Source organism: Peromyscus californicus, unplaced genomic scaffold (assembly GCF_007827085.1).
Source record: "Peromyscus californicus insignis strain IS unplaced genomic scaffold, ASM782708v3 Scaffold_4__1_contigs__length_199733344, whole genome shotgun sequence".
Lineage (NCBI taxonomy): Eukaryota > Metazoa > Chordata > Mammalia > Rodentia > Cricetidae > Peromyscus > Peromyscus californicus.
The window spans coordinates 89709588-89723892 of NW_026294562.1; the positions used below are offsets into that span (position 1 = coordinate 89709588).

A 14305-nucleotide genomic window follows, 5' to 3' on the forward strand; every position below is an offset into this window, starting at 1 on the left:
GAAAGAAAAATAAAAGACCTACTAGAAGAAAAATGTCACTGTTAATGAAGTAGAAGGAGGTATGTCTAGAACCCTCAGATTCATTTAACATAGCTGAAATAAAAAAAAATCACAAAATATTTCAGCTGCAAAAGAAAAACACATATCTTGCAAGGAGCAGAGCTGCAGACTCCTGGTAATGAATCTGCTTATAAGTGTATGAAGATCATGTTTCTTCACCAAAATGGAAAACCATGTACAAAGCATATAGTGAAAAATCTGTAATGAACACATAAGGCTAATTATTTTTCTAGTTTCAACTCTGTCACAGATTTTTGTTGTTGGAGGAAGATAAGAGCATAAAAATATATTTAATAGTGAAAATGTAAAATTCTACATGAAGCTTCACAGCTTCAGAATGACTGTTCTAACTGTATAGAAGTTCATTGAGATGTATAGACTCTGGGTCTGGTTAATTTTGATATGTGATGCTATTTTTATTTGCAAGTTCTTTATAATAAAGTTTTAATAAAAAAAGATTTGGGTTTTTAATCCAGTTACTTTCCAAATGAAAATATTTTTACAAATGTTCAATTGTAAGAAGTAAAATCACTCACTAATGAATGAGCACTTGCTTCCTAGTCTCCTTGAAATAACAGGTCTTAAAAGAATAAAGATAATGCTGTAAAAGACTAAGAAATCCTGAATTAATAAGTATTTATTGAAGAGATAAATAATTAAAACTAATAGCAGAACTGTTGTTTGGGAAAGGGGTTTCCAGTTAAGAGCTGTCAGAATAAAGGCAGATTAAAAGAAACAAACGAAGTACTGAATTAAATCAGTGTAAAATGGAAGTGGGAAGAACTGAGAAAACTACCTCAAAAGTTTTCAATAAAGTCAATCAAAGATACTATTCCAAAATGCAGTGGATATATAGAAAAATCAAAAATGAAATCCTTGTTTATTTTTATTTTTTAAGAGTTATTTATTCTATTGCATATTTATTTTATTTCCCATATACTGTATGTACCATGTGCATACAGTATCTGTGCCAGAAGAGGGCATCAGATTCCCTGCAACTGAGCTATGGATGGTTATGAGCTATCACGTCGGGGCTAGGAACTAAGCCCACATCTTGTAAGAGCAATAAGTGCTCTTAATTGCTGAGCCATTTCTCCAGCCCTCTACTTATTTGTAATTACTTCATTAATATTTGCAAAGCTGAGGATTGAACCCTCAATCCTCAAGCATGCAAGGCAAGTATTCTACCACTATGCTACATTCCCCAGCCTATTTCTTATAAATTGATAGCTAATTAGATGAGGGAAAAAATATGGGTGGCAATGAGAATTAAACACACACAAAATCCGGGCCAAACAAGTGCACTGTCCTTTTAATACCAAAGAAAGCCTAAAATAAACAGTCATTGGGAGATAGGAAGTAGACGAGCTGAGAAGAACCTGCAGGAGACCGGGCTACTGTAGGTGCAAAACAAGGATTTGGCTTACAATCGAGTGAACTCAGTAATTTCCTAGAGATCTTAAAACCTTAGAAAGTTTGAAATTACAAAAAAAAAAAAAAAGAAAAGAAAGCTAATCAAGACACATCAGGAAAAAGAAAAACCAAGCAAGACTGTAGGCAGGATATACCATAAGGCACCGGTTACTAAAACAAGATAATTTGTTAGTTAGGCAGTGACAAAGGCTACAGTTAATGAGAACACAATGATATTACATTTGCAGGGCCTACAGAACACACAGCAATAAATAGAAAGTCACCATGGTAAAACACAGAAATCAATACCTATACAATTTTAGAACAAGGTATTAATACCCCACTATCAGAATAGCATAATGATGAGGAAATGATAGATCTTTAAAACCTAACCAAACATACTGTAATACAGCAGAAAGGGTAGATGTTGTCCAGAATTAGAGTGTTTAAGCTGGAATTTTACTGCAGGCTCCCCATGCAGTAGATGAGGGACTAACATAATCTCCTTGTCTCCTACTTTCTGTCCTGGGAAACATCATAAGTGGAGGGAAACACAAGATCCAAGGAACCAATAGAGGTGCCAAGGTCCTGAAGGGACCACAGGTGGTCCTGTACTGGATGCTGTAGAATGGAAGCAAAGGGGGGCTTTGACAGCAGTGACACAATGCCTGGGCCCCCCTTCCTGGCTTCATCTCCTCCTCTTTCCCTAAACACTCCAGAACAGATGCCATCCAACATTTTCCTCTTCCCTATCACGCACAACAAGGCATAACAGTTACATCAGCAGAGAAACACAAGCGCCCTTCAGAGTTACTAGATGCCAGGCAAGTGCAATCAGCAGATAGGTCAAAAATACAACCTAAGCACAGTACACATCCTCAAACACAGAGAGAAGATATTAAAAACCCAAAGCAGATACAAGTGTGTGTGTGTGTGTGTGGGAATGGAAAGGCAGCTCAGTAGTCAGGAATACCTTCTGCTCTGTAGAGGACCCAGGTCTGGTCCCCAGTAGTCACAATAGGCAGCTAACTCCAGTTCCCAGGGATCAGATGCCCTCTGACTGCCAAGGGCACCTGCATGCATGTGGTACACATAAACTCACGAGGGCCACAGGCACACATATAATAAATAAATAGGTAAGTAAATAAATCTTTTTAAAAAATAACTAAGAGACAAAACAAGTAGAGGAAGAGAATCAAACACAAATTAGCAATTAAATACACATTCATGAAGGCCATGGAATCCTTTCTGAAGATGACTAACCTCAATCTAATCGAGGGGAAACATCAACGACCCCAAACCGAAAGACAGTCTATACCATAATTTCTGAGCACTCTTCAAAAAACTTCAGGAAAGTCAAGAAAGCCTGAGGAAGTGTTCCATCTGAAGGCTGATGAAAGATGCACGATAAGTAATTGCAGTGTAAAATACTGGATGGGATTCTGGGTGAAAATTTTCTTTTCTTTGCTACAGAGCTGTTCTGTGCAATATGGTAGCCAATATTTACACATGGCTACTGTGTGATTAAAATATGGTGAGTCTGAATGCAAAATAGGTACCAGATCTTAGTACTGCACAAAGAATGCAAAATATGTCTAATGAATTTTCAGGCTAATTATATGCTAGCATGGCATGATTTGAGGTCTGGCTTCAATAAAATAGTACATTAAATTTAATTTTATTGGGGGTTAGCAAGATGACTCAGCAGTTAAGAGCACTTGTTCTTGCTGAGGACTCAAGTTCAATTTCCAGCATCTACATAGTGGCTCACAACCATCTGCAACTCCATTTCCAGGGGATCTGAGACCCTCTTCCAACCTCCAAGTGTACCAGGCACATCTAACATGCAGGCAAAACATTCATACACATAAAATAAATCTGAAAAACTAATTTTATTGCTTCTCTTTACTTTTTAAATGCAGCTTTCTAGCACATCTAAAATTGCCCATGTTACTCAGATAGACAGCTTGCATTCTATGATATTGTGTTATCTACATGAAGAAGCCAGTAGAGGCATGATTAATGTAACTTAAACAAAGCACCTAGATTAGACAGCAGCATTTTATCAGTGTTAGTATTAAGTGTACAGTAATTTTATACAAGAACGTCTTTCTTAGGGAGCACACACCAAAGTTCTACGGAGTAGAGCAGTAGACCCATGTCTGTGTCTATGTGTAAAGTTGAGACTGCCTTCTCAGGTAGACAACTCTAGGCAGTGTCAAGTTGACAGCTAAAGCTAACTGGGGCAGCGACTCAGAAATGAAAAATAAGAGGAGATGGAATGTGTGACAACAACCGTTTCTTAGGATCAAAGGAAGAGGCAAAAGCAAGATCTCACGTGGGAAGGATTTGTTAAAGAGGGAACTATTTTTTTTTAAAAGTCTACACCCAGCGGTATTCACAGAAAGATGAAGAACACCAAAGAGACAGACAGACAGATGGAAGGAACACTTGAAAAGCAGAGGGAAAGAGCAGACCAAATAGCAAGAAACAAAAACCAACCTGACATGCACTCTCTAGACAATGGGATGTAAGGATGCAGTGCTTAATAGAAAAGAAAAACGCTTTTGAACCTCGGTCTCATATTCAGCCCTGTGTCACTTACGTGTGAGAACATAACACAATATTCCCAGGCATGGAGAGACTTGATGCGCTTGCCTTGCAAACACAGTTAGGAAACACATCCTTGCACAAAGTACCCAAGTGAGAGAAATACAAAGGACAAGCGGCAACCAAAACTTTAGGGAAGTTATGGCTGTTTAGAAACACAAAGATCAAAGATTGGAAAAAGGAATTACAGTGACTAGGAAATAAAATTCTAGAAATCTATCAATATAAAGAAAGATGGTAGAGAGTGAAAGAACACGAGGATATGCAAAAGTTCAGGGGAAGAGGATGATATCAACATGTTGGGAAGTTAACATAAATATGTGTCTTATGTTAAAGGCAATCGCTGAAAGGAAAAAAAGAGACTCGGATAACTTTTCATTGTTACTGTTTTGAGACAGGGTCCCAAGAAGCCCAGCCTTGCCTCGAATTTGCTTTGAAGCTGAGGCTGACTTTGGACCTCTTGTGTTCTCCACTCGCCTGCCAAGTGCTGGGGTCACATGCCTGTGCCACTGGACTTGGCTCAGTTAACTTCTCTATTGACACAACGGGGCAATAGAAAGAAAAAAGTATAAAATTACATAATGAACAAAAAGAATAATCAGAACACATAAAATGAAAATAGAAGAAAAAATTAGCATGGCTAAGCACAATAATGATAGCATAAGTGGGATGAGATCAAAAGCAAATAGTGCCAGAGGGGCCTGACATGGACCAGTGATGCTGCGCACTGTGTGGGAAGAGCATATCCCTTGGGGCCTGACATGGACCAGTGATGCTGCGCACTGTGTGGGAAGAGCATATCCCTTGGGGCCTGACATGGACCAGTGATGCTGCGCACTGTGTGGGAAGAGCATATCTCTTGGCGCCTGACATGAACCAGTGATGCCGTGCACTGTGTGGGGAGGAGCATACCCTCGGTACCCGAAGAAGAGTAAGAGACAAAGCTTACTAAGGCAAACATGCACTAGGTTATTAATAAACAAACTCAGTAAATACAACAAAGCAGGAGCTATGTATCGCATCCTCTTTGATCAAAACAAAATAAAGAACCAAAAATACAAATAAAAAATCTCCAACTTTTCAGAAATTTTAAAATACTCTACTAATTAACAACTATGTCCAGAAGATAAAGTGCACAAAAGCATTTTACCAAGAGAATAGTGAACATGAGGGGTCTCTAATAAGACCTCTGGGAAGAGCTCAGAGACGAACTAAAAGGAAAATTCACAGCCTCAGGTGCATTAATTATTAATAAAAACAAAAAATACAAAAAAAGAGGGAAGTCAGCACATAAAGTAAACAATATGGAAATTTACCAACAGAACAAAGGGGCCATCCAAAAGAAATAGAAGATAATAGGACCCATAAAAGCAGATGTATGCAAATTAGAAGAGAGATAACAATGCTATTCTTTAAGGAGCTAACAAAGCTTATTAGATAAAAGCAATCCAGATTAGTCAGGAAATAAAGGAGAAAGATCTTCCCCTCTATCAGGGTTGTCTGATAAGGACTGTGGAAACCTGTACAAAATGGGTGGGTGTTAAGGAAAGAAGTAAAATTCTAAAACTAGACACAAAAGAACTCATTTAAACCAACAACTGATGAAGAATTTATGGGAAAAGTACAAAGTATTTGGGTGACTGTGTGTGTGTGTGTGTGTGTGTGTGTGTGTGTGTGTGTGTGTGTGTGTAACAGTCCTGGCTGTCCTAGAACTTGCTTTGTAGACCAGACTGGCCTTGAACTTATGGAGATCTACCTTCCTCTGCCTCACGAGTGCTGAGATTAAAGGCATGCGCCACTGCCTGGCCTGTGGGTGACTTTTTCCAGCTATCAATTTCTTTATTTCTTTTTCTTTTTCTTTATTCTTCCCTCACACAATACATCCCAATCCCAGCCTCTCCTTTCTCTACTCCTCCCAGTTCCCCTTCCCCACAACCTCCCCCTCCCCCAATCCACCTCTCCTTCATTCCCCTTCAGAAAAGAGCAAGCCTCCCAGGGATATTAATCCAGCATGGTATAACAAGATACAATAAGACCAGGCACAAACCCTCATATCAAGGCTGGATGAGGCAACCCAGTAGGATGAAAAGGGTCCCAAGATCAGGTGAAAGAGTCAGAGACACCCCCAACTCCCACTGTTAGGAGTCCCACAAAATACCAAGCTCACAACCACAACATATCTGTAGAGGACCTAGCATAGACCCATGCAGGCTCCATGATTGCCCTTCAGTATCTGTGAGTCCCTATGAGTGATTCTGTGGGCTGTGTTCTCCTGGTGTCCTTGATCCATCTGACTCCTACAATCCTTCCTCCCCCTCTTCCTCAGAGTTCCCCAAGCTCTGTCTAATGTTTGGCTGTAGATCTCTGTATTTGCCAACTATCAATTTCTAGGAGACACGGGTAGGTAGCAAGTAGTTGATTTGAGGCTAGCACCAGATGAAAAGGAGATACAAAATCCAGAAATGACTTGCTCTTGCATGGAGATGTGAAGAGTTGAAGGTGGTATTGGTGGACTATTATTAAATTATTTATGCGCACAGTTTTTAATTCCAGTGCTTTCTTGCTTTGCTGGAGACCTGACATTACGTTAGTGGCCAATAGAAGAAAAATTAGATGACTTATCTGAAATAAGACAAGGTTGGGACTTATAGCTGTGAGAGAAAATTAATCATGAAACTAGGATTCAGTGAGTTAGGCACGATGTAGAAACTTTGCTCATAACTAGATGAATAAAAGATAAAAATATTAAGAGTCATCAAGTTGATACTAGTTTGGTAGTTTTTTTTTTTTTTTAATGAGATTGGACATAATTTTCTTGAGCAAGTGACCCAATGGAGAAGATGGCTGGATGTCACTATAAAATTAACTTCAAATATATAGAATGTATTTCTAAGTGGCTGTATTAATATTTTAGCCAATGTGTCATCAAATTAAAAATTGATTTAGGGAAAATATTCTTCAATATTGATTTGTCAAACAGTATTAACTGATGCCATGTCCAAAGAGGAGGAAGTTATGCATCATGGCTGGCCCAGGGGAGATGGCAGGCTGTCTACAGGTTGGAAGCATTTGTCAAGAACCCAGGATCTCCATGAGAGCTAGTGATTAAAGATACTTAGCATCTGGTAGGAAGCTCCCATCTCTGTGCAGACTGGGCACACGTCCAGCCCTCAAGACATCCTTATGAGCCTGGTCACCTTGTTCCTGGGAAGCACTGCCTCCCATGGTTCCCACAGTTGGGAGTTGCAGTCTGGCAATGCCTAGGACAGATACCATGGTGCTTGTCCTGGTTGTCAGCAATGCTATTCAAGCTCAACAAACCCAGACATGCTCTCTCTGGCTTCTAAGTCTGGTTGTGTGCAGGACAGCAGATAGGATGGTATAGAATCTAGTATCAACTGACTTCACATTAGAAGATACGTTGTATATTAGATGTTTAATTTGACTGCAGAGGGCAGGAATGATTGTCTCATGACAGCCCCCAAGTGAAGACAAAAAAAAATCATTTGGATCTAAGCTTTGGTTTTGGTTCAGACATTCTCTGACTATTGATTGCTTCATGATAGACCCAAAGGGAAGGGAAACGAGAATTAGCTGGTCTGAGCTTTGATTTTGATTCAGATATTCTCTGGCTATCTGAGCTTGTAATGCTACTTTTTTGTGTGTGTCAAGGCCTTTTCATTTACAGAATTAAAAGGTAAAATTTACATGGTCCAGCCTTCAAATGTATTTCAAAAGCTTCTTGATTGGGAATGTTTTGAAAGAATTCCACAATTTCCAGATGTCCAGCAGAGATGTGGACACTGCCAGAGAGGAGGAATGCCAGAAGCTATTTGATCCATTCTCCTGCCTCCATATCTGTTTCATCATACCTAGCTCCTCCCAGAGAGAGGAATGCAGCCTTCTCCCATGGAGAGAACCCCAGAAGCAGCATTTGGAACAAAAACATTTTATACAATGGTTGAGAAGAGACATCTGCAGATATGGTTCACTATGGCTGAAGGTGCATGGTGGTTCAGGTACATGGTGGCTGAAGGTGCATGGTGATTCAGGTACATGGTAGTTCAGGTACATGGTGGCTTAGGTGCATGGTGGCTGAAGGTGCATGGTGGCTGAAGGTGCATGGTGGCTTAGGTGCATGGTGGCTGAAGGTGCATGGTGGCTGAAGGTGCATGGTGGCTGAAGGTGCAGGGTGGCTGAAGGTGCAGGGTGGCTGAAGGTGCATGGTGGCTGAAGGTGCATGGTGGCTGAAGGTGCATGGTGGTTCAGTTACATGGTGGCTGAAGGTGTATGGTGGTTCAGGTACATGGTAGTTCAGATACTTGGTGGCTGAAGGTACATGGTGGTTCAGGTACATGGTGGATGAAGGTGCATGGTAGTTCAGGTACATGGTGGATGAAGGTGCATGGTGGTTCAGGTTCATGGTGGATGAAGGTGCATGGTAGTTCAGGTTCATGGTGGATGAAGGTGCATGGTAGTTCAGGTACATGGTGGATGAAGGTGCATGGTGGTTCAGGTTCACGGTGGATGAAGGTGCATGGTGGCTTAAGATGCATGGTGCAGTTCAGTCTCCCATGTAGCATCTACTGTGATTCTCAAAGGTAAGTTAATCAAAGACACCCAAGAGTTGAACACCCAACTTACCCCATTGCAGAGGTTATCAGAGTGTGACCCACACACTCCTGAGAACCCTGAGATCCTTTCAGGGAATCCAAGAGATTAAAGCTATTTAATAACAAATTGAAGATATTATTTGTTTGCTGTAGTATGTTCACACTGGTTTTGAAGATGGGCCAAGGCAACAGTCTTGGCCTATATTAGTAGCTGATGTCTTCTTCAGGGCCACATGTTCACAGTAGACAACAAAAGACTCATGTCCTTCATGTAACAGAAAAGTGAGTCACTTGAAGTTTCTACTAATGAATACACACCTTATTATTCAGAGTGACTCATTGGGGAACGTAAAAAGCAATATAAAATGCTAAGCAGTTCTGCTCTATAGATGGGAGCACTCTGACTGTCCTCAGTAAATGCACTTAATGCTTCTTTTAGGTGCAAGTCAGACTAGCCACTTTGTACATCCATAAAACATCACATGAAAGAACTAATGACAGGCAAATTACGGTTATTCAGACTTGGGAATTTGGCAGACATTTTTCTCAAAAAGTGAAGCGAGTCTGTCACTTCAAGGAAAACAACTGACAGTATCTGTCGCCAATAATAAAATTTGAGTTTTCAAGCAAAAATCAGAATCTTGGAAAACTTGTAACTGTTACTGCGAACTTGATAGTTTCCCAGTTTTCCAACACTTCCCTGATGGGTTCTGTCCTCCTGGGAATGGAAGTGATTTTGATAATGTGAAGTCTTGGCATTTGGATGATCTGTGATTCTCAATAAGCTGCTATTTTCCAAATGGTCAGCATCAGGGCTGCATAATCAGGGATTTGTAAAAGATCCACCCGAAGTGGAAGGTAAGCAGTAGTTTTTAGTCACAAAATACAAACCCACTGGCACAATTTCATATTCCTCATTGTAGCTGGACTTAACAAAACTCTACTTTTTGTGGACTTTGAAGTAGTTTGTGGCGTAGTAGCAAAGATTATCTGTAAGTATCTGGAAAGATTATTAAAACACTTTAAAAATTATTTTAATGTGTGTGTATGTGCATGCTTGCTCATCTGTATGTGTATCACATGTGTGCAGGTGCCAGCAGAGGCCAGCAGAAGTCATCAGATCCCCTGGAACCTGAGTTACACATTGCTGTGAGCCACGCCTTGTGGGTGCATGGAATCAAATCCACAGCCTTGCTGAGAAGAGCAAGTGCCCTTAACCACGGAGACATCTCTCTCATCCTCCTAAATGCTCTTCCTTTATCCTAGTTACACATGCATGTGGTCTAGAATTTTCTTCATGTACTTCTATCAAAAATGTATCACAATACATTTTTGCAGAAGTACATGAAACAAAGGAGGATGACGGTCCATGTGCTTACTCCTAATCCATACAGACACTACAGAGATTGGTCAAAATGTAGAATAATGACGTCCTTTTCGCAATTTTTTTGGATAATAATTTTAATTAAATATAATACTATGCTTTTTTGTCATCATGTGATAAATGCATTAAACATGCAATATGTTTATTACCACTCTATGTTACTTGAAAATTAATAATTTAAAAAATTCCCAGATTTCATTGCTTCTAAGGTGAACGCTGAGAGAGATTTAACAAAAGCATATCAATGCTTGCTGTGATTCTTAAACATGTTAAAAGGATGCAAAGACTGAAGAGGCCAAGAGCCACTGTCCCCAAATCCCTGCTTGGAAAATGACATTTTGGATGACTAATTAAAAAGATACAAGGGACTTGGCTCTTGACAGCTTGTTGTCAACAAGCTTCTCTGGGCTGACAACGGCTGATTATCAAGACAGAAATATCCCTGTGGCCTAGATCACAGAAGCCATCACTGACATTGCCTGTGTCCTTCCCAGGAGCTCCAGTCCTTCAAGTCCCCAAGTTCACCCTTTGCTCTCCAAAGAAGGTCTGGTCCACGTTCTCTGCTCAGTCCTGGCCATCATGATTCAGTGTCAGCTGGATACCTGCCTCCCTGATGGTATCAAGTGTGTCCCATAGTCACCACCTAATTCTCAGGAAGGTACCAGGCACGTACAGGGACAAAGACTCAAAGACGAAACAGGTCATGGCTTTTATCACAGAAGAAGTCCCAGTCTTGTGGGGAAGAAACTTCCCAAGGGAATAATTCCAACGCAATGTGGTAAATGCTATTCTGCATTTGATGATGAATTTTTCCAACAGAAAAATCAGGGCAGAGCCTGGCTCTGTAATGTAATGCCCGACAATAGAACAATTCTGGGAATCAGGAGCACACATCTGCTGTATTTATTAAGCTCTCAGTACCACAGCAGTTCTCTGTAGGTTTGTGTGTGGTTTGCCCCAGAGGCCCAGAAACAAAGATTTTGTACCCTTGCCCTACCACCTAAATTCTGGGAGACAATGGTGGCCAGATAGAAATGAGAAAAACTCCTTAGGATCACAAAAGATGAGTAATGGCCCTACCATTTTCTCTCTTCCATTAGTGGGGACACTGTAGGGATCCCCCCCTCCCCAGCAGCATTCTGCTTCTAAGAGCCCGCTGCCAGGCAGAGAGGCTAAGTTTATTCACACAGGTCTCCTACCCAGCTGGCTGAATCCTAGAGACTGAGGAATGACTTAGCCGGGGGCTCTTAAGATTCCAAACTTCAACTTTATGTGGGTTAAACTAAATTATAAACCTCTTGATCTAGCTAAGAATGTTGGAGTCCCCATTGGGTGGGCTGCTTGGGCACCAGGGCGGTTCTGATCTACCCAGTGTTTACTTAAGTCCCTGCCATGTGCCCTTTCCCTCTTTTTAATCTCTCCCATGTCTGCAGTTCCTTCCAGCTGTGGTAACTTCAGTGCGAAGCACATACCTAAGAACCAAACAGGCCAAGCCCAGACACAACACGTCCATTGCCAGCCACAGCCATAGGCTATTTTCCAACGCAAGGATGCGCCATCAGTAAACATGCTTAATAGTGTGGAATCAGCCCACTATTCACAGCTACAAATTTCATGTGATTGTCTGATTAATGTCTATCTCCTCACAGTCCCTAAAAGGTATGGGGCGTGCACTATATCTTTTCTCTTGCTGACTATCTATCTCTAAGGCTCAGCACAGTGCCTGGCTCATTTCAAATGTGTCGAGACGAAGGTCTGACTAAAAAGAGTTGAACTGTCCTATTTTAGGATCTAGTCCCCACATAGCAAGTTTGGGGCCTCCTGACAACTCTCGCCGATTGGTTTTGGCTGCCCTGAGCCTGGTGTCAGGCGGCATTAGAAGGTGACATCTGGAACCAGTCGAGAAATGGTGTATCGACGGATGACTTGACACCTTCCTAGGGTTAAGGATCCTGAGTAATTGTCACACTGTCTACGGGGACAAGAGACTTCCTTTGCCAACTATCTCTAAAAAACCGTCCGTTTTATAACATGGTTCCGCTGTTTTAGGAGGCTACAAAATACTTGGCTTGAAGATAAAGTAACTTGACTTCAGGAACTGTTTTAAGAACCACAAATAAAACTCTTAGAACAGTGCTACACGAAAACTCTAAAAGCATACCAGGATTATGTTTGTACGTGTCCATGAATTTACTTTCTTGGGGTGTAAGTTTCACAAATCAGTGGCCAATAATGAGCAGGCCAACACAGCTCAGCCTACGGATCCTGTGATCAGACAGGACATTAACAATGTGCTTTCCCTGACCCATAAAGCAGCAGCTGTACTCACGAGGGTAATCCTTTGGATGAGTCTTCTCGGACCAGTTCCCATAAAACGTGAGCCTGTACTTGGCAGTTCCGCAGGCACAGCAGTCTAAGATTGGTCTGTCCGTCACCCCGTCAAGTGTGGGATCTGAAACGGGAAATCAAGTTAGAAAGCAGTTGGGGGCCTCGTAAAATGCAGCCTTGCAGCAGCTTGTCTTATCCTTGATCCCCGTATAAAGGAGACACAGTGCAGTTGCACTCATTTCTAAGACTCAGCACTTGGCTTGCTATGGATTTTATATTTATCAAGTATGAATATGCAGTCTGCAAATACAAAAATTCAAAGTTCTTGCTCTCATAATCTTAGGTGTTCTATGGGACCAAGAGTCTAGAATCTTTAGGATGGGGAGATTTGGGGAAACCAATGCTGACTTTTACTCAGTTGTTCTTTTCATTTTAAAGATGTGGGGTGTGTGTGTGTGTGTGTGTGTGTGTGTGTGTGTGTGTGTGTGTGGTATGAACGCCATGTGTGTGCACGTGCCCAAGAAGACCAGAAGAGAGTATCAGATCCCCTGGAGCTCGAGTTACAGGTGTTCTGAAACACCTGACGCAAATGTTGGGAAGCAAACCCAGGTCACCTGCAAGAGGAGCAAGCATTTCTAACTAACATGGAGCTGCCTCTCCAGCCCTCACCCAGCTGTTCTTTCTATATCCTGCCTTCCTCCCCATCCCATCACAGAAGCGTCTCTTACAGGATTTGAAGAGGAATATGTATCTATTTTCCTTAAGAAGTACTTTTCACGGCCCAAATGCTGGACCAGAGCAGAGGCAGGGGTGGTTTTGGAGGAGGAAAGCGAGAGCCAGTAGAGGCTTAAAGAATTGTTGGAAATTAAGAAGAAGGAGTCTTATGCAATTATGTCTCTTATCATGCTTTCAAAGACTGTACTGGGAAGTGGAGGTGGGGAGTGTTGCAAATGTGTTCACAAGTTCAAGTTTACTTCTGAGTGTAGAAGCAGCCAGGAACAACTTAAGATTCCTTCTCCATCCCCATTTTTAGCTGTGAGTAGCTGATAAGTAGGGAAGGAGAGATTATATGAATAAATTCAGCATTTCTGATTGTTAAGCCCACGGCCCTAAGTGCCTTAGTGCTCCTAGTCTGCTCGGCTGCCTGGGAGAGGGGACAATGCCCACAGATGGCACTTGCTGCAATGACTTTTTCTGTAGTTCTCCCAGCTGTGGTAACACCAATCTTCCTTTTTTGCAAGTTGGACATTTTTTTTTCTTAAATATTGTACAAAGAGCAGAAACCAAGGGGATGAAAACCATTTTGCATGTCAGAAACAGCATTTTCCATTCTCTTTCAGAATTTGCTAAGCTCACCAGGTTTGAACATGCAAAACCAATGATGGTCAGAAGTGAGCTTGGGGATGGAGACAAAGTATGAGACATTGTTATGATATCAGCAAAGTACCGAGTCCCTTGTGCGTGCTGAGCCCTTTCTATATATGCTGTAAGAAATACTTTGGTTATCCCTTGAGGTTTGAATGTGAAGTATCCTCCAGAGACTCCTGGGTTTGAATACTTGGTCCCCAGTTGGTGACACTGTTTGGGAAGATTATGGAACCTTTAGAAGGTAGAACCTTGCTACAGGAATTAGGTCACGGGGGAGGGCTTTGAGGCTATATTGCCCAACCTCATTTCCTGCACACTCTTTGTAGATGCAACATGACAAGCCAGCCTTCTGCTGCCCTCCACTGTCTCTTCCTCGCCATAGTAGGTTGCACCTCCGCGCCCCCCCGCCCCCCGAACTGCCGGCCAAAATAAAGCCTCTGTTCTTCCTGTTGTTTTTACCAGGGCATTTTATTACAGTAACAGAAAAGTAATGATGGCATCCCTGTTTTACAGATCATCAAAAACAAGA

At 41.5% G+C, this 14305-nt stretch overlaps 1 protein-coding gene across 1 annotated transcript in view; it reads right to left on the reverse strand.

The window, feature by feature from the left end:
• The window catches only part of Spon1 (spondin 1), a 292692-nt gene that overhangs the window by 149418 nt on the left and 128969 nt on the right, over nt 1-14305 (reverse strand). The window contains exon 5 of the mRNA XM_052761491.1: nt 12410-12532. Coding sequence (XP_052617451.1) covers nt 12410-12532 — 123 coding nt within the window. The remainder of the gene's footprint in view (nt 1-12409; nt 12533-14305) is intronic.